The 25074-nt window shown below is 41.2% G+C and overlaps 1 protein-coding gene across 5 annotated transcripts in view; it reads right to left on the bottom strand.

Moving 5' to 3' along the window:
- Positions 1-25074, bottom strand: part of NYAP2 (neuronal tyrosine-phosphorylated phosphoinositide-3-kinase adaptor 2) — a 144789-nt gene that overhangs the window by 19728 nt on the left and 99987 nt on the right. For all 5 annotated transcript variants that reach the window (XM_074833714.1, XM_074833715.1, XM_074833718.1 and 2 more), the window contains 2 exons: positions 18309-18521; positions 9603-9706 (listed from right to left, as the gene is read on the bottom strand). In XM_074833714.1, the coding sequence (XP_074689815.1) occupies positions 9603-9706; positions 18309-18521 (317 nt within the window). The remainder of the gene's footprint in view (positions 1-9602; positions 9707-18308; positions 18522-25074) is intronic.

Genomic DNA, 25074 nt, shown 5'->3' with positions numbered 1-25074 from the left:
GTTAAACATAAGGAGTAATTAAGTCCCTTTAAGGGAATAACTTCACAGGCAAAAATAGAAGCTACCATCCAAAGCAATAAATAGTGTATAGAAAGTCCAGACCAAAACCCCATGGGACTCTGATTACAGAGCAAGAGGGATGGGGCTGTTTCCACACTGTGGACATACATTTGAATGAAGAAAAAGATCAAGTATCAAAAAGGAACAACCATAATCTTGGCTCCAAGAGCACAGAGGCAGAGATCTCAGAGGCATTGCACTGGCTGAAGGGGAACACTTGGCATTTGCACTCAGGGAGAAGAAAAGATTGCCACCATCCCATGAATTGTTTCATATGTTTTGCTATTCTACATCCAAAATACACAATAGACTTTCAAAACTTTTGAAAATTAAAGGAAAAAAGAGGGACAGAGAAAGTCATACCAGAGTGGCAATTAGCACAGTAGGTAGATATCCCTTTTGAACAGGAATTCAGGACTGCATCTCCCCTGAGATCTTTAACCAGCAGCCCAGGGGGATCTTTTTTTCCCTTTGGCCCAGAGAAAGCAAGTATGGCAGAAGTTGGTTCTTTCACTGCAAATCCTTCTGCATTACTGAAACTACAAAAGCAGAATCACTAGAGTTTGATCCTAGTTTCAGATTGTGATTCATCAAGGAGTGCATCTAGCAAAGATTTACAGTACTGAGCGATGACAGGGGTTTATGCTATGTAGCAGATACAAATTCTCTTACCAGCACACTTTTTGGTGTTACCATTTCCCTAGTATCCAAACTGGATGAAAGAGTACTTCAGTCTACAGAGTTCTCCATCTACCTGCAATGGCTGTATTTCTTTCATGTGATGGAAGTTAAAGAAAGACTGCTGTGATCAGATACAGAACAGCGGATCTTGATTTGTAGGTGCTCATTTTTTAGCAGCAGAATTCATTAAATGCAGCAGTCAGGAACTCAGACCTGCTACAACGCCCAACAACTGCAGGGTGTTTACTGACTGCTTTGAACTCTTGTACACTATTGCTGGGGAAAATGGCAACTTTAAACTGAGAATAACAGAAGAGCACAGATGCTTTGTTTATGCTCACAGAATAGCATAGAGACATACACTTTCAATGCACATTTGCCAACTAAAGCATGATAATGTCAATTCATTGGGGAAGTACTTTGTCTAGGTGCCTTCAAAAATAATTATAGCCATAACAGTAACAATTCACCCTTCTTGTATTCATTAATTACAGGGCAAACACAATGCTTACAAGGCACACAAGGACTACAATATGCTTTGTATGCACAAGTAAGGCTGGAGATATTAAGAGCCGGGCTTGTGGTATTTAGTTGACACACTTTGGAGCAGGGTGAGACTCCCCCTGAGTTATGAAATTAGGCATGAGACAAATACTTATCTGCATTGCTGAAGACTACTCAGTACTTGTCAAAGTTCAGCTCTAAATTATTTCTCTAATGTTCTGTAAATTTCTTACAATAGGCTTATACTGCACTTAAAATATAGGGTATTGTTCTAAGAATGCCTGTGGAGAGCAGCTAAATGTATATTCAGTTTTTTCTTTGTTGTATTTCCCTTCCATCACTTTTTTGTTTTAAAATGGAACAATTAGAATATCTGTTTGGGATTTTTCGGCTAGAGTACAAAATTAAATAATAATTGCCCTGAAAATAAGGTCTTGCATCAGTTTTAATGCTAGAAATTTTTTTCACGATAAAACGTGCGTGTTTAGTTGCATTTTGGTTAGCACCGAAATATCGAGTCTTAAGCAAAACGGTACCTAAGGCGCTGTGTGGAAGACCCGGGGGTTAAGAGGTGCGGCTGGTGCAAGCCCCACGCCGCGGTGCGGTGCCGAGGTGGCGGCCGCGGGAGCGCCGAGCCCTCCTGCGGGCATGCAGGCACCGGCGAGGGACAGGGCTGACAGCGATTTCGGCACAAGGTTCTGGCAATTGTTTGATGCAACGCTTACGATTCCAGCCATCAGGGAAAGGAAAAGCCTGAGGGCTGGAAACACCCAACCATCGCAACCACTCCGCTTGAAATCAATAACTGATGGCCTAGAAAATTCGGGTGAAGATCCCCTAGGACCTGAGCAGGCTGTACCTTTGCCTCAGGTGCGCAGGGCTTTGTCACCGGCAGAAGGGCAGCGCCCCCGCTGCCGGGGAAACCCCCCGTTTCGTTCCGTTCCGCCCCGCCGCGCCGCCCGGACACCCGCAGGCGGCCGCCAGGGGGCGCCATGGGCCCGCCGAGCGGGGCCGCGCCGTGGGCGGGGCCTGGGGCGGGGCGGGCGGGGCGCGGGGCGGGGCCCGGCCGCCTCCCGGCAGCGCTGTGACCCACCAGCGCGGGGCGACGCCCGGTACGGGCCGCTCACAGCCCCCATTTTTCACGCAGAACCGAGCTGGCCGCGGGCTCCCGCCGCCTTCCCCACATCGGCCCAGTCCCGCCGGTCACCGGGGCGGCTGCCAGCCCGCCGGAACGGCAGCGCTGCCCCCGGCGGGCACCCTGCTTCACGTGCCCAGCTGTGGGAAAAAGAAAGCTTTTCCTGTGCTTTTGGATTTTCCAAACTGTTCATTTTGAACTGTTATTAAAGTGCATTTTTATCCAGGACTTCTCCGGCACAAACCCAAACAACAAAGGGTATTTTCTTATGTTCTTGCTGAACATAAACCAGTGTGCATTATACCTATCTCAGACCCAACTGGAAATAAATACAACAACAAAACCCCTTCCAGTTGCATATTTAAAGTAGAAAAGCTGCTTTCTACTTCCCTACTTACATCAATACATGTATGGGGTTTGCGTGGCAAGGTTTTGGTGGCAGGGGGCTACAGGGGTGGCTTCTGTGAGAAGCTGCTGGAAGCTTCCCCCATGTCCCACAGAGCCAATGCCAGCCGGCTCCAGGACGGACCCGCCGCTGGCCCAGGCCGAGCCCATCAGCCACCGTGGTAGCGCCTCTGGGATAATGTATTTAAGGAGAGAAAAAAAAACAACTGAGCAATTGCAGCCAGGAGAGAGGAGTCAGAATATGTGAGAAACAACTCTGCAGACCCCAAGGTCAGTGCAGCAGGAGGAGCAGGAGGTGCTCCAGGTGCTGGAGCAGAGATTCCTCTGCAGCCTGTGGTGCAGCCCATGGTGAGGCAGCTGTGCCCTGCACCCAGGGAGGTCCACGGGGGAGCAGAGACCCACCTGCAGCCCGGGGGGGACCCCACATCAGAGCAGGTGGGTGCCCGAAGGAGGCTGTGACCCTGTGGGAAGCCTGTGCTGGAGCAGGCTCCTGGCAGGACCTGTGGCCCCGTGGAGAGAGAAGCCCACGCTGGATCAGGTTTGCTGGCAGGACTGGTGACCCCGGGGGGGACCCACGCTGGAGCAGTCTGTGCCTGAAGGGCTGCACCCCATGGGAGGGACCCACGCTGGAGCAGTTCGTGGAGGACTGCAGCCCATGGGAAGGACTCACATTTGAGAAATTCCTGGAGAACTGTCTCCTGTGGGAGGGACCCCACACTGGAACAGGGGAAGGGTGTGAGGAGTCCTCCCCCTGAGGAGGAAGGAGCAGCAGAGACAACGTGTGATGAGCTGACCACAACCCCCATTCCCTGTCCCCCTGCGCCACTAAGTGGGAAGAGGTAGAGAAAATCATGAGTGAAGTTAAGCCTGAGAAGAAGGGAGGGATGGGGAGAAAGTGTTTTTAAGATAATAGTTTTATTTCTTATTATCCTTCTCTGATTTGATCAGTAATAAATTAAACTGATTTCCCCAAATTGAGTCTATTTTGCCCATCACGGTAATTGGTGAGTGATCTCTCCCTGTCCTTATCTTGACCCACAAACCTGTTGTTATATTTTCTCTCCCCTGTCCAGCTGAGGAGGGGAGTGACAGAGCGGCTTTGGTGGGCACCTGATGTCCAGCTAGGATCAACCCACCACAATAGAAAACTATGCTGGAAAAATCCTGGTCTCTTGCTTTCAGAACTCTGCAAAGCTTGACTTTCCATTTCCTTAAAACAGCTCCCTTAGTGAGGTCAAACACAAGAGCAAGAGCCAGCCCACCCACCCCAACACCACTTCACGTTGCTGCTCTCCCCTGGGCACTGCTGTTGACTACAAAGCCCAGCAGGAGGGAAGATGCCAAAAGTGCGTCATTTTAAAGATTAACTGTAGGTAGGACCCAGCCATATAATCCATATAGCTTCTCCCTAACACTCAGCACACGTGGATTAAGTCTAAAAAGGTATAAATGTCTATTAGCTAGCAATGGAAATTTTGATGACTGTTATCTGTTCAGTGGTAAATGTCCAGGAGCCTCTAACATGCACAGAGCAGGAATGATCCCAGCTAGCTTTCCACAACTGACAGAGGTGGTTAAATTAGGAGGATAAATTACCAGGTTATCCGAGGTAACAGCCATACAGCTCTCCATGGTCACTGAGGGTTTAGCTAGGTGAATCCCCTCTGCAGGTGCCTCTCTTCACATAACCCATGGGGAATCTGCATTATACCCCTGATTTAGACATCTCAGAGGTAGGTAGGATAGATCTCAGCTAAAGAGTACACTCTTTACTCCTTCTACAAGCATGTTTTATTATTTAGCTACCTAAATACGAATTTAAGGAGCCGACTTGTATCTAAAATTCTTGCCTATCAGATACATACTCAGATAAACTATTGATGGATTCACTTCATTTGGTGGAAGGCAATAATTACATGGTCAAGTTCATTCTGTGAATGGCAGGCCTTTCCACTTTGCTATATTATATTCAGATAAAACATAAAGTAAGTGAAAGCTCTCCTCAATTTTGGAAGGTAATGGTTAGTTTGTCCATCATGTGGGCATTCTGCGTCATGTTCACTGATGGGGTTATATGGGGGAAGAAAAATGCCATCTCAACTTGCTGGGAGCTCAGGCAGATACCAGGCAAGCAATGAACTGAGCTACATTTTTTTTTTGAAAAAATAAGCCACAAAAAATTTCAGTGTTGATTCTGATATATTTTCTAGCTATTTCTTCATGCCTTCAATGCAAGTTGAAACTCCTTCTTAATTCATAGCAGTTCACATATCTTCATTCCCTCCTCTGAGTTATTCCTTCTAATCTCAGCATGGCTTCTGGATTTTACTTTGATCACCACTGTAAAGTTTAAATCTTCTTTCCTTGCTTAAATTGGAGCTAGATATTACTGCCTGGCCCTCCCCACAAGAAGACACCAGACCTTAAGAGGCATGCAAACCTTCAGAATTAAGATAGCATACCTCAAGGAGGCAAGAGTAAAGGACAGTGCTGTCTTCCCACTGAAAAGTAACTAACAGGCAGCATGAAGAGAGGCTGCACATTTGCAGATAAGGTACTCAGTTTTGTGGATATCTGTCTGAAAATAGGCTCTGCTTTGCAGAAAAGCTGAAATACCACATCGTAACTATCAGGAGGTTTGTTTTCAAAGGGTGAATTTTCCTTCAGATCGTGGATCTTCGTTATAAACCTGCACTGCTGTGCTGCTATGCAGCTTAATACATGTGATTTTCCAATATCTGGCTACATCTTAATGAAAACAAACTTCAGTTTGCAAAACTCACTTGCAGCAAAAAAAAATCTAGAGATAGTTATATTGGCTCCTTTTTCTTAAAATGGAAATCAGTGGTTTTTTGGTGTGCCAAGACTGTTTCGGAGAAGCCTGGCAGTGACCTAGAGATGATTTTACGTACTTTAAAAATCTGGATGCAAGATTCTCTGCTCTCCAGCAGAGGGACTTCCACAGTGTAGGCTGCTTGAAATGTTTTCGTCTTTTGTGACAGCCATGCTCAGTGCACATGTATCCTGTATTCAGGGATTTTTGAGTCCATCAATGGAGCATAATCCTTTGTTACCCTGAGGTGAAGATGTGGAGAATGACAGGATGCAGGGAAGCATCCCTGTATCACAGTGACACCTGTGACTCCAAATCCTGCTTGCTTTACACAAATGAACAAGGTTGTTCAGTATGGGGGCCCCCTGATATGACTGAGAATTTACCACTGCAGGGTGAAGCACCTGACCATGCCTGCTACAGAAGTCTCAGGCACTAGCACAGAGGCCCCAGCAATATGGGTGATGAGTTACTTACTGGGGCAACCTTGGACCATGTTTATTCCACTTTATAAACCTCACATGGTGGTTAACTTCTACTGTTCTCTGTCCACTTGGATGGCTACAAACAGATGGTACTTGCTTTAATTTCATATAAAGACTAAACTCCGATGGACTTTCACTATTTCTATTTTTATTCACACATTTCTTATCTCTAAGATATAATTTACTGTACTTTCTAGAACATTTTTCCATTCCCTGTAAGCTCTCTGCTAACACCAGAGAACCTTTACAAGGCATTGTGTTCTGTGACATCTAGAACACTTCTCTGCTACTTACACTCCTCTAGGATATTTATATAAAGATACGTATTTAGGAACTATAGCTATATGCCACTTCTGTAGCTCAAATATATTCCATGCTTTTGCCATATTACGGTTCCGAGCTCTCTCCTTGACTTCCTCTGCTACTTCCTTAATTTCTTAAACTTTGTCCTTACACAATCAATAACTTCAGTTCCAAGATAAACCTATGTTTATCTTTCAGTTTAAATTGAGTCAATTCACACCTTCATCCAAGGTTACTTCCTGCAACCAGCTCTTTCAATATGCCCTCACCATTTACCAGAACTAAGTACAGAACAGCATGCTCTCTGTCTGCCTCAGTGTGTTGGTAACTGCTGGCTGCTGCTGCACTACAGAATTTTAAAGTGTTCTCTGTCAGAGACCAGCCACATAATTCATCTCTGCTTGTAAGCTCTTTCTTTTTATTTGTAAGTGATCACCATAATGCTTACCATCAATACACCATAAATATGTTCTGTGAATATTACCTGGTTAATCCTCACAAGTCCTACACCAATAAACAAACAAGAAAATAAGGCATAGCGAAGTTAAATGTCAATAGGTACATCATTAGCCAATATTTGATTGGAATTATAATTTAAGTTTCCTTAGATCAGACCTATTTTTAATTACTAAGCATCCTCACCGCTTCCTTGAATGATTCTGTATTAAAAATGATGGGTCTTGAGAGCTCAGTTGCAAATCTGATTTTTTTTTGCCAAGTTAAACATTTTGAAAAACATCAGTTTGGGATCCATGAAGATTTGAGAAAACCGATTAACAGTAATCTGTCCTTTCCCAGATACTGTATCCCTGTATGAATGTTAGCTGTACCCATCTCATCAACAAAGAAGATGCGTCCTTGTAATCTTCTGGAAAGTCTAACTGCTGATTACGATGTGGTTAAGGAAACCAGTATCAATACAATCAATAGCCACAGCACATGAAAATAAATACCCTGTATGCCACAATCTGTCAGATTCAGAATGGGCTAACAACCCAGCCATTTCCAAACACATTTCACCTGCCATAGATTATTTGGACATTAAGATAGAATAGGTATATAAAGAACACAATCAAAGTAATGTTTGTATCTGCCATGGAGATAATAAGACTTTTGTCATTCCATTGCAGTCAGGGTCAAATCCACACCTTTAAAAAACTATGCCATCATAATAAATGACAACTTAATAGACAGACAGCTTGAAGGGAAGACTTACGGGGAGAGAAAGCTTTTACTACTTTTTCTTGTTATTCATGAAGCCATGTCCATACCATACATTATTCAATTAACAAGATCACCCTGTACAGTCACTTGAAAATTCCTCTTATCATCTTTGTTCCTTTCTTCTCTATGAAGTGAGGTGGATTTTTCCTCCACAGTTTCAGTGAACCCTGGCTGCAGCTTCTAAGATGCTCATTATCTCTTCTATCACATCAGCTTCTGCTTTCAAGGCTTATTGTTTAGTTCTTAATATAAATCGAGAGACTCAAATCCCTTCAAAACACTCAAGGTGCCTTTTCCACTGAATAACCAGCAAAGCATCATGTCTGCTGTAAGACCCATTTAATAAAAAAATCATATACTACATAATCACTGGGACACTTAAAACCTTTGGAAGTACAATTACCCTAATTTCTTCCTTAGATGAAGACACACTCGATGCGGTATTTAAATGGGCTATCATTTTGAATCTCTGTTATGGATTGGATTTTCTTATGTAAAATATGCTTTAGAAACGTTCAAGGTTCTGTTAGTCATTGTGTCCAGCAGGGCTCAGAAGTAATACGATAGCATCAGTTTTGCAGGTTAAAGAATTCTAACCTGTATGGACTAGGCTACCCAAATATAACCTTCCTAACAAGTTGTTGGCTGTCTGGATTGAATAAATCAACCTTACTCGTCTGGAATTTACTTTGGTCAAGGCCTTCTAGAAGCAACTCACCAGGCTACAAACAACTGCATTATTGCAAAGCAGTCCTCAGGGAGTTTTCCACTCAAATCTCATTGAAATTCAAGAGGATTGTGGGGACTAATTGCCTGAAAGCCAACCGAAAATTCACCATCCAAATAAGGGTGTTTGTGCGGGTGTGTACATATATGTATGTGCACATATATACATATATGTTTATGTCTCTTTGTGCATATATGTGCCCACACACGTACACAGCAATGTGTAGGCCCATACACATACACACAAGTGATACAATACTGGAGTGCTCTGAGCTTGACAGAAGGCATTCACGTTATGTTTAAGTGAAACCTCTTCTCTCAATTGCTACTCTCAGCAGTTAGCTCTGTCAAACTAATAATACAGGTCTGCGCAGCAAAATGATACAATATCAGCATTAGCATATAAAATAAAGGTAAGTATAGGTTTCCCATGTCTTTATTTCTTTTCCATTTTCTTGCTGTTGGAGAAATTTGCCAAACCCAAAGACTTTCATTTCTTTCTCAAGGGTGTATGTAGCATTTTGGTTTTGATGAAAAAAAATCTTTGTTTAAGATACAAGGAGATATTACCCCTTTGATTTAGTTTTTGATTCCTAATATACAATAAGTATAACTACAGCGGACTATTTAACAGTCCTGTAAGCATTACATGGCCTATAGCTGAAGAGAGTGTAGCTGCCTTAACTAAACAAAATAACTTGCTGTAAGAGCAGTTTTCAGGACAGTGATAAATCACAGTGTAATACAATCATGCATTAAGCTCAAAACAAATGTGAGACTGGCACAAATATTAAAGTACAACTGGGCAGAAGTCAGGTATGTACAAGTCATTGATAAACATTGGTGCAAGTGCTTTAGACAAGACATTTAAAAGAAATTTACATAAAAACATAGATTAAATTTATCAAAGCTTGATAAATTTTAAAGACAGTAAAAAAGTACAGAAAACATGAAAAAATAAAAAACCCAGTCAATTCATACAGTACAGTTTTACTACATTTATATTACAGAATGAAGACAGAAAAGGATACAAGGAATTAAGAGCAAAGAAAATTCTACTGGATGTGGCCAGTGGAATTTCATTGCCAATGAGAGATGTGCACACACAGATGCACGCACAGACACACAGAAAATAAAGACAAAAACCAAAAAAATCATTTACTGTAACAAATGACAGACACAGAGGTGAGAAACATTTGGCATGTTGCAGCACATGAAGTCATTCACGATTGGCTAACGATGGTACCTGGCTCGGCTGAAGATCACTGGCTTGCCTGAGCGGAGTAACGGATGGAGGAGGCACACCTGATGTGGACGCAGACCGACCTAACCTGCAACTTGCTTTAGGCTCTGCGAAGGAAGAGAGAAGAAAATACACCAGTGAACAGGAGGCGGGTTACTGCTGCAGTAAACTGAAACATGATGGTCCCAGGATTCCCTTGAAATGGAGACTCCAGGCTTGGTTTCTAGTTAAAGTCTTGGGCTTCTGGCTGAATCATGAACAGAAATTGAGATCAGAAGGGGGATTAAGAAAGAACCCATCCCATGTCCTGGCCTCTTTCCTCTCCTCTAACATCTCTGAAGCTGAAGTATAGAGCGTGAAACAGCAGAAAGACAGGAAGCATATAAAGGAAACCTTCTTGTTGCCCCCCTGCCCTGGCACCTTTTTCTACTCCTCATAAAATACAGCTATGATTAAGGGAGTTACAGCAGCTTCTGGTTTCATCTCTCCATTCCAGAGCTGAGGGAGATGGTAGCCCAAAGACTGTGCTGAGGGAAAGCACGAAATGCCAGAAAACGAAGGAGGGAGTGTATAAAAGTGATGAGGATACTGTTGCACTCGGGAATTTGTAATGATACTAAAAATACTTGGAAAACTGATGTTAATGGCAGTGAATTGAGAGACAGAAAGTAGGAAGAAAGGAGAAAAATCAGAACATCAACAGTGGCAAATTCTGAAGTCAGTTCCCCAGAATCAAGGCAATTACAGAAGCAAAGGTTGCCTTGAGAGAAAGCTCTATTCCAGAGAATAGCACAGAAATGACACCGTTATTTCATTTTCCTTCAGCTGTTGTACATGGATGCATTTTTTGGAAGGCTCCCCACTAATTTCTAGCGCAGGTTACTACTGTTAATGTACTGACACAAAGGTTCCCATGCAGCTCAGGAGTCCTGGATGAAGGTTTTTGTGTCTGAGCCATGCTGACACCAGTGTGCTACCCCAGTGTCCAACACCCCACATCTGGTCTAGAAGAAACTGTCTTTTCCTGAGAAAAGGGTCTGCTGTTTCTGCCCCCCAAAAATACTTGTTCCTACATTTCCTGTTTATGGCTAAGGAAACATCTCTCACCCCATGACTTTTGACTCAGATGAATGTGTTCATTCTCTTCATGTTTTATAAGCCTTCCTCCCAATCCTGCACCTATCTTTTTTATTTAGTGGGTAAACACTGAGACCAAGAACATGTGCACTCAGCAGACACACTTTGTACAATAATAGACTCTCAATTTTAGCACTGATAGTACTGCTTTACCATGAATAACAAGTGATTATAATAATACCATGCCTCCTTACAATGGGTTTAAAGAATTCCTTCTACTCAATCTCATGTTTTCAAGAAGAGAGGAAGGACCTATGCCTTGTGCAATCCTGGTTTAGCAAATTTGCCTTTGAAGCACATTTGCTCACATATCTTTGGCTTGCGTCTCTCTGAAATGTATTTTCTCATGCCTCATTTACACTGTTGCTTTGTCTGTGTTTGTTTTATACTAATATCTCTATTTCCTACATGTATCTCTGGTATCATCATTAGCCACTGGTTGGCCCATTGTTTGAAAGGAATAAGATGTCCATCACTAGCATGTCCTTAAGGTCGCTTGGCACATCTTAGAAACTTGAGGACAGCTGGCACATTACACCACCTACCAGCAACACGCTGAAATGTGTTCTTCCAATCTCACTGATGCTTTTTCATTGTCACCTTAAATGCTTATTTTCCTCAGATGTTTCAGAATTCAACAGGGTATGGAGAAGAGCTATCCACTTAAGCTGGAGCACTTAAACCAATGAAAGCATCTGTATGGGCGAATATTCATCAACTAAATATTAATAGGTTGGTTAACATCCAGCTGGCTGAGCAGCAAAAATATTTATGCTGTTTGACAAATGCATTATTCAATGCACTCATTCCTAGTCAGTCTGTAAACATACCACGAGTCAACACGGCAATAAGTATGCAGAAAGGAGCAGACTGATCTCCCCCATAACCTTGCATTTTGTACATAATCTGGTGTTTTGCTTTTTTTGGACTTGGGCAGTTATTCTGAAGGTTTGATTAGATTTGGTTTTGTTCTGATGTCACACTGTCTGTGTGCCAGATTTCTGACTGTTTCTTTCAATAATATAGATATAATAATGGAACTCATGTCTGTTCCCTCCTGGAATTTTGCTGGGGTTTCAGAGAGAACAAGAATTGGGTTTTCTTTTGTTGTTTTTCCCTACTGCTAAGTAGAGACTCTGTTTTTGCTGTGACAAGCAGAATCAGACACCCAACATGTAAAAAACTCCAAGGCACTGTCTGCCATTGCTTCTGAATTATTTTCTTTGCTTTGGGAAAGCAGAGAGAAGTGTCATAATTTCCAATTTGGATATATGTGCAACAACATGAGATTACCATTTCCTTGCCAAAGAGACTCCTTTCATCTGGCATCAAAGAAATAAAACCTATCACACACAGATGAAGTATTAGTTCCTTTATCACCCTGTAATATATGTTACAGTATTAAGGAAACTACTGCAATTTTCATGGTGATCCTCACCAAAAGAGGTTTTAGAGACAGCTCCATCTAGCTTTTTTTTAAGTTCAGGAAGTTGGGTTGTGCAGTGAAAGGGAAATGGGTTTTTTTAATAGCCATTCCATTGGTCTCAGTGGGAATATTTTTAGACCAAATAAATACTCTATTCTACTGTAATTAGTGCTCTGAGTAACATCTTCACACTGCACACTACTGTGGGGAAAAAAAAAAAAAATCCATAAATGGTCTGTTGCATAAGTGATGCCCAACTGACTGCTCTGTATTCTGCAGCATGTTATTTTTCAGCTGTGTACAGCTTATTCACTGTACTGAGGCTAAGTGGATTTTGATCACTTCAAAATAATAATGATCCCCTCAAATAATAACTTCTGCTTCGGGCTATCTAAAAAGGAGTAAGAGGTCTTCTTGCATAATTATGTCCACCATCCAGTCACTTTCAGGATCTTTAACTCTTGGTTTTTTAAATGGTCATTTCAGCTTGTCTGCAAGCCCTGCATATTGATATTGATTCCTGTTCTGGAATGAAAATGGGTTTTCATATTTACTGATGAGAATCTTGAAGGAAGAACAACAGCAAATCTCAGGGATGCTTTCTAGTCTTTAATTCATGTTTATCTCACGTGGACGATACTGAGACAGCTCAGTATTAACATCTGCAATGAGTAGTCTTGAGACTTCTTGAGATGTTCCCTTTGTGCAGTAATGCATGGTGTGGTGCAGAGTTTTATCAGCCAGCCTGATAAGCATATAGGTAAGGCTCTGTAGCTATCTGTCCTCTGAGAAGGACCCATTTTCTCAGGGTCCACGAAAACACAAGCTAAAATCCATCTAGCTCCATACTGATAAAGTTACCATGGCACCCCATATCTGCACTTTCACTTCACTGGGTGGGTGGGTGGGTTCTAAATCACACCTGCCTGAAAGAGGGTTCCAGAGACACGGCTCCAAACACAGGACCCTCTCTGCATCCACAGCTAGGGGCCTTCTGACACTGCTGTAAGCCACTCAACTGCTGACAAGGGCTAACAGCCTACTGCCAAGCTAGGGAACCCATATGTCTAAGTGCTTTACTGGACTGGGGCCAGGGGATGCAGTGCACTTGAGTAGCCATTAGAGATGCCCGGTGCAATCAATGGGCAGCATGAGGTTTGAATTCACCAGATTGTTTGGGATAGCTAGAGAGCTGCATAACAAATTTAGTTATGTTATGCACAAAAAATGTTCATAAAATTCAGTTGCTACATTTAACTGATGAAACTTTGGTGGTATCATTTTGCACAGCTTCAAATGACGTATCCCTCACACTGTGCCATATTATGAAAAACGCACTGCTCACTAAGTGCCTGAGCCACCTCCAGGAGCGATGTGCTGATGCAGTCTAATGACAGTAGGGGATGGCGGGTCAGCTGTGTCTCCCTGTTATGTCACCCACAGCAACCACAACATTTCCAACAATGCTAGTGTCTGGGACCACAGCCACCTCAGCCTGAAGTAAACCCACACACGTAGCCAGCTGCAATGAAACCAGCATCACTGGACTCTCAGGTTTAAGCTGAGTCCTGACAAGGCCAGTAGGATTACTCATGGACATAAGCAAGTGGACAGCCCCAAAGGACAGCATTAAGGATGAGAATTTTAGGAGAGACTATCCAACACAGAAACACAGGCTTTCCAATCATGGATAGGATTGCCTTAAAATTGTGTACTTCATTATGTATTCAAGCACTCACATAAATGACCTGTTTTCCAAAAGTGCAAGTGCTGTCATTGTAACTAAACATGTAGAGGAGAGGCTTGGCTGGTTGCATTTGGGGCAAGGGGTGTTGTTGGATTTTTCTCAGTAAAGCAGAGTGCTGAAATGTGACAAGATTTTATGGAAATATTTTTGATCAGTTTTATACCAATGTGCTATGGTTTTCTATATTCTCCAGAAATACAACAGTTCTGCATGGTTTTTTTTTTATTTTTGGATCTTAACGGGAAGAGTTCTTTTATTCATCCAAGGAAGCCTGCATTCTGCCTATCCTAATCTTAATTCAAAAAAATACCCTGGCTGTCACTTACATTGGAGAAGCTTCTTATCCTGTCACAGTCTCTTCTTTGCACATGAAAAGAGAAATATTGCTTATTTGCTACAGCTGCCAAGAAGCACGTTTTGAATTAAACAAGGCGATGTGACAGGCTGAGAGCAATCACATGCAAAAAAGAGAAAAAAGAAGAAAAAGAAAACATGCATACTGGAAAAATGAATCACACCTATTACCATCATACTGGCCTGGCCATGTTGGTCTCCTAAAAAGAGATAAGTAAACTGAAACATAACTTGAAATTATGAAACCTTAAGGTGGAATAAACTCTATAGTATTCTGTCACTTAAAAAAAGTATTTAGGACTTCACCTGCAGAAGCCACTTAGTGCTGAAATAACACAGCAGCCTGTCAAACAACTGTTTCCACAAAGGGAGTACTGAACCTGTGGAACTCAGTGTTCCAAGATACCCATAGGTCAAAAGCAAGTCAGGTGATGAGAAAAACCATGTCTGTGTTAGATGGGGTATGTTTTAAACTAAGATTTGTTCTGAACTGTCATGTCTCAGGTCTGTGTCAATGGCTGAAGCAATGAGGTAAGGAATCATGTCCTACCAGCAGTGTCTTTTCCGTAAAATTTCTTGCTATTTTTCTCTGAAGCTTCTGGCATGGGCTACTGTCAGTCTTGGGGCTCTAGATCAAAAGGACAATTGTGCATTGTTCCAAATAGCTGTAAATGCCACTGCTGCAGAGAGTGTGCACTTCTACAGCCAGGCTCTGTGACTGTGATCCTACACCCTGGAGATCACACACCTGGCTCACGGTGCAGTGGCTTGATGCCCTTAGCATACAGCTCCCAGTACTACTCATTTTACTTTAGGTGACAGGCGCTGCTAGGGGACAGCTGTGCAGACAACATGGATGACTAGTGTAGGCAAGGTCTGGAAGCATTGCATCCTGGGCTGGACCTCACTGGGCAGGCTGCCCAGTAACATATACCTCCAGCATTAAATTGTCTTCACTTGAAGAATCTTCGAGGATTTAGTAGCACAGTGATATTCTGATACTGCCTGTGAGGAGAAAATTCAGAAGCTGGTGGGAGTACTCAGTCATCTTTGGGTGAAGCAGTCCTAGCTAGCATGAATTGGTAGTTTGCCATTACTTCCTTCTTGTACCAATGAACGCGTCTTGCACCTTGGAGTTTGCAGGCATCGCTCCATTCCCAAAGAGCTTGAACTTAACTATTCATTATTTTTGCAAATCCACAATGCTAGCCAGTAATTCCAATGAAGGGTGGGCTTTACTGCCTTCCTGATTATCTACAACGTTTTCAGCTAGAATACTAATGGGCTGGCTGAGTGACAAGCTGATGGTGATTCAAAAACAGAGTATCTGAGATTTAAAAGGCAGCGCAGTGCCTGTCTCTAGCAGCAGGTGGCAATGCAAAATGCTTCATGGGTGCAGTTAGGAAAAAAGCAGCAACATTCCAGAAAATACTCTTCAAAGCTCCTGGAGTGATGTTATCACAGCCTTCTGTTTCACAGATCTCGTTTGGCTGTTCACTACAATTGCACTGACTTTCCTAAATGCCAGCATGCCCCCAAACCACTTAAACCACTTTCCATAAGAAGTGATAGGATGCCAAGAAACAGAAAGTGGCCTTGAGAAATTACATGACAGATGAGAGAACAATCAGGCATTAGAGACAGTGATACCCATGTGCACCTGACAGCCCGGGCTCATTTGAACAATGTAACCAGAAAGCTCAAGATTCTGTTTGGAGGTGGCTCATTCCCCCTCTGATCTTACTAGCAGGTGCAGAGATTGGGAGAACTCACAAAAAATCAGTACTCTCACTCAGGTATTTGCTCAGACCACTCCAGTTCCTAGTTAATCTGTGCCTCAGCAGAGCTGCCTGTTGAGCACACATGAGAAGCCCTTTCAGATCCCTTCTGTTTTCTAGCAGAGCAATTCAACTCCATTTTCTTTAAACTATTCCAACGCTGCCCTAATAAATGCCTGTACCAGTGTGAACTAGGAGGTAGGCAACAAACTGTGGTGTTTCAAGGACATGTCTGCACAAAAAAGTACCCTTTTTTCTCTTATCTATGATGTTGGAAAGAGAGCAACAGCAACGATGACTGTACTGGGGACTGCCCTGATTCTGTTTGGTCCTGTGATAAATCTAAGTTCTCAATTCCTAGCACAAAATTACTTTATCTCCTTGACTCCAGAAAGCATTTGTATCCATACAGATTTATTAAATCCCTCTTCTTGCATTTTGTTACAGTTCTAATTTAATTGTGAAGAATGAACTGATACAGTTCATGTACAAGTTCATTGAGGAGAACTGTGTACAGCATTTTGAATGCAATGCCCCACCGATTAAAGGTAAAACACGTTGCTCAGGCAACAGCTAGAGACACAGGGGAAAAATATTCATGGCAGATGAGAGGCAATATTCATCAAATGAAATGTCATAAAAACTGTGGGGAAAGGAAAATCATAATCAGCTCTCAAATTTTAATCATAAAAAAAGGAGTAAAAATTCAGCCAGTAAAATATTTCCATAATTTTTCTTTGACAGTCCTAGCTATGTAAGACAAAGTCACAGTTAACTAAATCAAGGCATGATTCAACAACTATTACAGATTGCTGATGCCAAATGAAGATTGAGGCCAACATGTTTTGTCTGCTTTTGGAGATCAACCAACTCTTTAAAATAAAACTGATGCAGGAAGGTTGGACAGAAGTGCTATATTTTGCTAAGAATTTATTCTTTAATTTTCATTTCTCTTCCATTCTGCTCTGTACTGTCATCTCACAGAACTGAAAATGTTGGTATACACCTCTGGTCTAATTATCAGATGTCCCAATACTTCGATGTGGTACCTTTAAACCCACCCTTTTACCTGCATTAGCACAGATGACACTAATACACTGGGAACAGAATTTTTAACAAAGCTGTGAGTTAATCTGGAAAATTCCTACCTACCAGGATGCTTTGTGAGAACAGACAGTAAGCAAAAGGCAGTAACGCCCAAATAACCTGTGCTAGAGTCACGAGATTTGCAGAGAAGTCGCTTATGCTGCCTCAGGAAGGACTATTTGGGGGGGTCTGTAGGAAGAAAAGCTGTACTACACGATTGCTGCAAATGATGTGTCACATCAGCAAAGCCTATTCAAGTTATGTACTGAGTTTCAGGTGTCATTTCCAGCAATGCAGGGAAAATGTGAGTCCCATTATCACACAGGGAGATGATGCCCTGGGTGAGGGGCAAGTGTCTCTGATAGCTTGGCACTGTAAAGACTCCTCTCTGCCACTGACTGCCCAGCAGATCTCTCATGCAGGAATAATTTATTGTTTGAGTAGCTCATTCATGGTCTTATGCTTACTGAACATTGACCATGAGGCTCCAGTACTATATATGCCAACTGTTTTTAAAGTGGGTATTTTTCACAATCCAACCAATAAGCAACTGAAGAGAACTGTGAAATCTCAAAAAGTAACAATGCAGTGCTTATGCTGGACGTATACATATCTGTTTACAGATGTTCATTCATGTATCAGTTCTGTTTGTCTTAATTTATAAACAAGGCTGCATTATTTTTCATGGTTTATGTCAATTCACTCTTTTTATATATATATATAATTTGATTAATAAAATGGATAGGTATGAACTTGAGACTTCTGAGATCCATAGTCACTTTTCTAGAAATTTATGTACAAACATAAAGCAAAGGCTGCCCATGTCCACTCACTGCGCATATCAATAAGACAGCCTTGTTTATGAACTTCTTCCTGAGGTGCCATCCTGGGGGTGCCTTTGCTATAGTGTCCCTTTTCAGTGTTAAGTGGAATTCCTTACTTCTTTTAAAACAGATGAACACCATGTTTACATGCTTATATTGCCTGCCACCATTCCAGTCCTGTTCCAGTCCAGAGCACAAGCAGACAGCACAATGCTTATTACTGTAGCAGTCAATGGGCAGGGCAGATTCTAGAAGATATCTGGAAGCCTAAAGAATCCAGATGCCTGCCTACATCTGTATATCATTCAGCTCACAAGGAGATTCATGAGATACTCCCTGCTCTGCTATTTGACGTACCTGAGCTGTTGCTTCCAGCCAACATGGTTGGACTGACAGAGGATCTCCCCAGCCTGCTAGACACCACAGGCGGGCCTGGCGTTCCATCCCATTCCTGAGCTTTCCCTGGCTCCCTGGAGGAAGCTGTCCCATGATGGCCTCCCCTCTCTTTGTTTTCCAGCTTTGGTAGTGGTTCAGTGCTGTGACTTCTGATCTTCAGTTCATCTAGTGGTTCTAAAAAATACACAAGTGCACATTTCATTATAGAGTGTCTGCTAATTACCCACATCGTATAACAATCTTTTGCTCAATATTCCATATATACCAATCATAAATCCTTTAAGGGCAGATTATATCATGGTTTTAGCATCTAGGCTTAAAACCTATAGTTTATGTAGGTTTCAATACACTTTTTAATTATTAAAACTATACACAGTGCAGCAGATGGATAAAACGTAACTTTTCTGTTACAACTTTTATATGCCAGGAAAATATTTTTGAAAATTATATCCTACTGAATTATGTTTTTATTAACAATTTATGGAAATACTTGAATTCTTTTCATCTATCATTTCATTGGGAACAAGTTCTTCTTCAGGCACTTTCTAAGGAAGCACTCTCCTAAGGCAATATTGTGCAAGCAACATATCTGTAACTCCTCATATGTTCCAATAAAAAGCACACCATCCACAAAACTGTCCAATGTTAATATTTTGGGTGTGCCCTGCACCATAATCTAGGGAATAAAATTTCACTTGGTTGGAAAATCCTTGGAGTCAGAAAATGGCTTTCTGCTTGCAACACCATGAGTTAATATAAGGAGAAGAAATTCAAAAAAACAATTGAATGATTTTTCAAGTGAAGCAGGGATGTCTGCTTTCTTCATGGCTGGTGATTTTTTGTTCTTTTCTTGAGACCCTCATTTCTTTTCTTGCAGGTTGAGCAATGCATGGAGAAACAATTCATTCCTGATCTTTTCCATCTGTAGCTGTGAAAAATTCACATGAAAAACTAGATACAGAAGAAACATTAGATTGCTTTTAGTTGTAACAGCTAATTACTGTGCTAGTCAAGTTATTCAAAGTTTGCTGAACTGTTTGACTCATTTTAGAAAAAAAAAAAAAAATCCTTCTGACTGCAGAATTTTATACCTCATATTTAAGCCCAAAGACATCCCTATGTGATACCTTCAGTTCTAGTCATTCAGATTTATAAATCAAATGTCCGATGTACCTTAAATTTTGTAAGTATCTACAGTCTTGGAATTCACATTTGATAGAGAAGGGCAATCTTTCCTTGAGCCCTATCTCATAATCTTTTTGTGGCTACAAGGGATATTACAAGATTTGGGAGAGCCAAGCAAAGGGAAAACGCCAGGAGCCATTCACAGGCAGGAGATGACAACAGTTTCCCAGGGGACCCATGCGGAATGGCAGTGGCCTGGCTGTGCAGGACTGCCAGAGATGCAACAGCAAAATTTGTCTCAGCAGCCACTTCCTCTCCCAATTATCCCCATGGACAGGAACTGGGACTACCCAACAGGAATTGCCACTCAGATGATACAGTCTCAGAAAAAGAACCACATTCAAACCACTTTAGTCCATCTGTGGCTCAAAACCCACACACTGTTTACCCTTTCTACAGCAAACAGCAGAAGATGCAATATTAGATATCTATATGGTATGGTAGAGACCCCACCTATGCCCAACTGGAACAAAATCTCATGTTGTTTTGAGTTCTTTGACATTCTAGTCTGCAAATGAACTTGATAAGCAACAACACAGTCAGCCTGAAGTTTCCTCAGTGAAATGTCATATAGGAAACATGTAAAAATATCTAACTGGATATGTAGTGCAATATGTAATCATTAGTGTATTTCATGAATTACTGTCAGTTAATAGTAAAAATCAATGTTAAAGATATCATACTACAACCTTCAAGATTTTTTTTAATTATTCACAGTAGTAACACTCCGTGAGAAAATTATAAAACTACCCCAGTTTAGCAAGTTTCATAAATAGGATTCAGTGACATTTTATGTAACAAAGACCTTAAAAAATCAAACTTTTTCCTTGAACATTTAGGTCACTTACCTACTTTAATGTACGCAAAAAGACACTGCAATGAAAATCCAAACTGTTTGTTTTTCCTAGTTGGTAACCCCAGCAGGGTACAAGGTTGAATTCTGTATCAATATAACATGACATCTGCCTTTCAGGGACCTTTGCTACGAAATGTCGGTAACACAGCTCTGTCTGTGACTGCATAGAGAGACTTGCTAATACAAAGAGCTGTGCGAAGAGATGTAGAGCCCAAATTATAACTAGAGTTGAAACGCTTCGGTTATCAACAAAAATGCTCTTATATTTTTCTGAGCATTGATGTATCAAAAATAATGATGTACTTTTTCACATAACAGATACATGCAATCATATCTGAATTTTTCCTTTATACCAATACCATTCACTTCAAGATACTACTTATCTGGGAAAAGGAAAGATATGAACAAAGTTTCAAAATTCTTTGGAAATGCACACAATCCTCTTTCCCACAATACAGGATGCTGTCTAGATTGCAGCTCTTCCTTTCCAGCAAAATGAAGAGAAAGCCAAAGGAATAGAATATGCTTTAAAAAAGTCAGAATCTGGCTCTGCAAGTGCCCCACCAACTTAATGCATCGTTCAATAGATTTAATTTACGATGTCATTCAGCTGTTACTGGAAGTGCTATGATTACCTTAGTGAAAACCTCCGTTGTGTGTGCCTCATTGACACTACTTGAACACCACCCCTTGAAATTTCACACAGTCATGCAGTCAGCCTTAGTTGTGGTGGAAACACCCTGGTTGAGTGTGGAGCTAAGGATTTATCCACTTCAGTTTACTTAACAGAGAAGCATTTGTACTTGTTGCCTGATAAAAATGATTTGTGCATTCTTAGTTTTATTATCAGCTGAATCAAAGCACAGCAGTTCTCTGCAACCAGCTGGAAACTATGGAAATATTCAGACTAAATAAAGATTTGGCTTATAGTCTACTTCTTTATAAGGTGTAGAAAATCTGTTTTCAGCTGGCTGTCTAGACTTCGTAAATTTACATTCCACTATCCTTTCTTAGGGATTTGCAGTTCTCAGTTTATCTGAAAAGTAATATATCCTAAAAATGAAAAGCAGATTGAATCAGATTATAATGTCATGCAACCCATCACAGAGGCTGAATCATTATTATTTGGTGATCACTATCAGTAACATTGATACACAGTCAGAAAAACAACACGTCAGTGTTTTATATAGTTTTCTGTAATATTACTTTCCTGCTCACTTGTAAATACATTAAAAAATGAAAAAAAAATTATTTAATGCATCACTTTTGCTCAGATATTTTAGGGAGGATTTTAGAATAATTTCAGCTTTCTTAATAAATGTCAATGGGAATCATACTTGAATTCAATTAAAAAAAAAATCACTGTGCTAGTTCTTGCTTGACTGAAAAAGTATCTCAGTTCTAACATGCCGTGACAGCTCCAGAAATGCAGAATGCTCCCCTCCCAGGTCACGCTGCATTACTGGGACCTTTTGTCGACTGTCTCAGTCACTTCGATGTTGTTATACTGTCAACTACTCCCTGCTGCAAATGCCGCTCCATGGAGTAAACTCAGTGGCACAAATTATTGCGTCTCATAAAAGCACGTTCATTGCTCCGCATTTTCGCTCCCACAGTCGGGCACGAGGCATTGGCAGAAAGCAGAACATGCGTGTAGCTGCTGGCTATGGTTACCTATGGGGTGGTGACCTTATCATCCACTGAAAATCAAACCAGTATATTTTAAACAGGATAACCCTTTATAAAAGCTACAGCAGGATTTAAATGGCCACTTTATCCACATTGATCCCATACTGAAAGCATGAACTCTAACCAGTCATATATATATTCTGCTATAAGGAAACAGTAACTGCTGCACAGCTTTTTTTTTTATTATTTTTTATTTGAGAAGTGCAGAAACACAGATGGAATCTATGTTACCTCATGCTGTTAGAAACCTTAATTTGGAGTTAGGAGATATTGAAGCTCAGTATTACGCTGGGAGCTCACTCAATCATATGATGGCCACAGGCAAATCTTTTCACAGTCAAGTGCTGTATTTTGAAAGCTGAAATTATCATGGAAAGTACCTTTATTGTTCAATAATTCGTAAGTCAAAATAGTACATAAAAATGTAAATTTCAAGAAATAATTCACTGCTTTAAATATTTATGGATACAGTTGGTTGAACTGCCATAAAGGTGTTCAGATGTTTCAAGCACTTCCAGGTGTCATTGTATTTCAATATTTAAAGATATGCATTTTTCTTATTTATTTCACCTGAATCTCAGGCTTTTCCATTTCAAGAATAAGATGGCAGCTAAAATCTCTTAGAACATATTTTACAAATAATTGACATGTACAATTTCCCCTTTATGAAAGGCCCCTTAATATCTGCACACTAGGCAAGGCTGGCATGTGAGCTGTGGTACTGGAACACTCGTAAATGCTAAAGGAAGTGAGAAACAAACTGAGTTAGTAGGCTGTAACTTGGACCAAAGCAAACTGAAAAATACAGCTATGGAGAACATCTTACCTGAAAAACTGTCATTCAAATGAATCTATGGCCAGTCTGCCACTCTGCTGTTAAGCACAAATTAATTTCAGGTCCTGCTGGCTTCTTAGTGTAAATGCTAAGTGATAAACAGCAGAACCTTTATTACAGCTTGGGGGTTTTGGGGGAAGAAAGAAAAGCAATTGTCTTAAGGAACTTAAAATGAGGGTTGCTCTCTGTCATTTCTCTCAGCTGTGAGCTGAAATGTGTAAGTTAATCATCCATGAATTATTCATTTACTCTTTTTTTTTCTGTGTGTTTGTTATAAACCTAAATAAATAATACATCACTCTAGGCAGAACTTGCATCCTGTGGGAAGTAAATGGTACTACTCACAGGATCTAAAATTCAGCATACACATACAGGTGTAAAGCAAAGTCAGTCACTTGGGATGGGGTTTAGATGCGAATCAGAACTCCTGTTCTCCTCCAGCCTGGCATGTCGGACCTCACCTCATATGGCTGCAAGGCCACACAGGGAGCAGGAGGGAAGAGCATCCCCCAGGGCACAGCTGGCCATCAGGAGGGGTGGAGACACGGGCTCAGACTGCAGCCAGCATGGGTGTGTGATCACCAGAGCTACCAGACACGTCCCAGGCCCTCCCTTGGAGCTGGGGCAGAGCTGCAGAGCTGGCAGCAGCCCTGCTCAGCGAGCCGTGTCCAGCCCAGGGTCCTGACCAGGGCACAGGCCAGGCACAGCTCCACCAGTGTCCCATGTAACACTGCCAGCTTCACAGCAGCACGCCGGCCACTTCCACGGACATTGGATGTACAGAAATACTAAGACCTTGAGGGAATCCCACAGTTGCTTCTTTCTGAAATTTTTATTTCAGCGATTTTTATTTACCTTTATTACACATTTTAAAATTAGAGCTGCTTTTTAATGGCTTTCTTGATGTGTGGTGGTTTGTCTGAGCTGCACAGCTGTAAATTTATCCTAACCTCTCCCAAAGAAAATAGGCTATCAATACCACATGCAAGAAACATGGATAATGCTCAGTGCTTAAGCCATTTTTCCCCCCAAAATAGGAGTATATTATACTGTCGGTGAAAGCTATTTCCTCATCTTTATTAACTATGGTGGTTTGTCTATTCTGACTTCATCTGCTTGCTAATTAAGCAGAAGTTTGCTTTGCATATCAATTTTTAATACTCCTTTTTTACAGTTAAGTGAGAGTTGCAGCAGCCAGCTTGTTCAATTAAAAGCAGCTCTGACCTAGTTCCATGCAAAATCAATAGAAATCCTGAAAGAGTCTCACAAACCATTTAACATTTAAGGAGACATGGCTGAAATGCTTCTCAGTGTTCACTGAGCACATGTTTCTGTGAGCAGTGCGGGGTTTTTTTTGTTTTGCTTTAGACGGTAAAATCCAGCGGAGATCACATCTGCCTGCTACAGACTCCAAAGATCAGCTCTGCCTGCTGCAGACAGCAAAGGGAGGGGAAAGAGGGATTGCTGATGAAATGCATTTGGTTTATTTTCTGTGGCTATTCCAAAGCTGCTAAGTGGGCAATCCTGGCTAGGAAAAGAAGACAGGAAAAGAAAAAGCCCACGCTTCAGTTAATTGAAGACTAACAAAAGAAGGGATAGATTTATCATCCAAAGCTTTAGAATAAAAGGTATTCAGTGAAAATTATGAGTGTTATAATCTGGTTGAAATAGAACAGAATAGAATTCTTTAAATTTCAATAAACTTCGGCTGGCATTATCAATCACTTAAAAGATGAAGTTTTAAAAATTCTGCATGGTAAGACATAGGTTTAACATTGTTTGAGGTCCTGGAGTAAGAGTAAAAATCTTCTTGTATATTGATGATTGATTGAAATGCAGGGAAACTTGTTTTTTGTCTTAAATAAGGAGATCCATTTGATCCAAGATGATTATATTTTGGCATACATTATAGAAGTGATGACAATATAATACATCCTGTTTCCAACAGGGCCATCATTATTTCTTAATAATTTCTCCCAAGACTGTGCTTGATCTTTCAAGTGTACCTATTCTGCTGCAGATCACCTCACAGCCTGAACCTCAAAGACCATTATCTGGAAGATACACATTGTACAGATGTATTACCAAAGCAAATAAAAAGCAATGTCCTGGGACTCTCACCATTATATCAAACAGCATTCTTGGAAAGGTTGTTCTTTTGG

Source organism: Strix aluco, chromosome 9 (assembly GCF_031877795.1).
Source record: "Strix aluco isolate bStrAlu1 chromosome 9, bStrAlu1.hap1, whole genome shotgun sequence".
In the NCBI taxonomy this organism is placed as follows: domain Eukaryota; kingdom Metazoa; phylum Chordata; class Aves; order Strigiformes; family Strigidae; genus Strix; species Strix aluco.
Note: the sequence above shows the minus strand (reverse complement) of the source record. Positions and strands in the feature narration are given on the sequence as shown.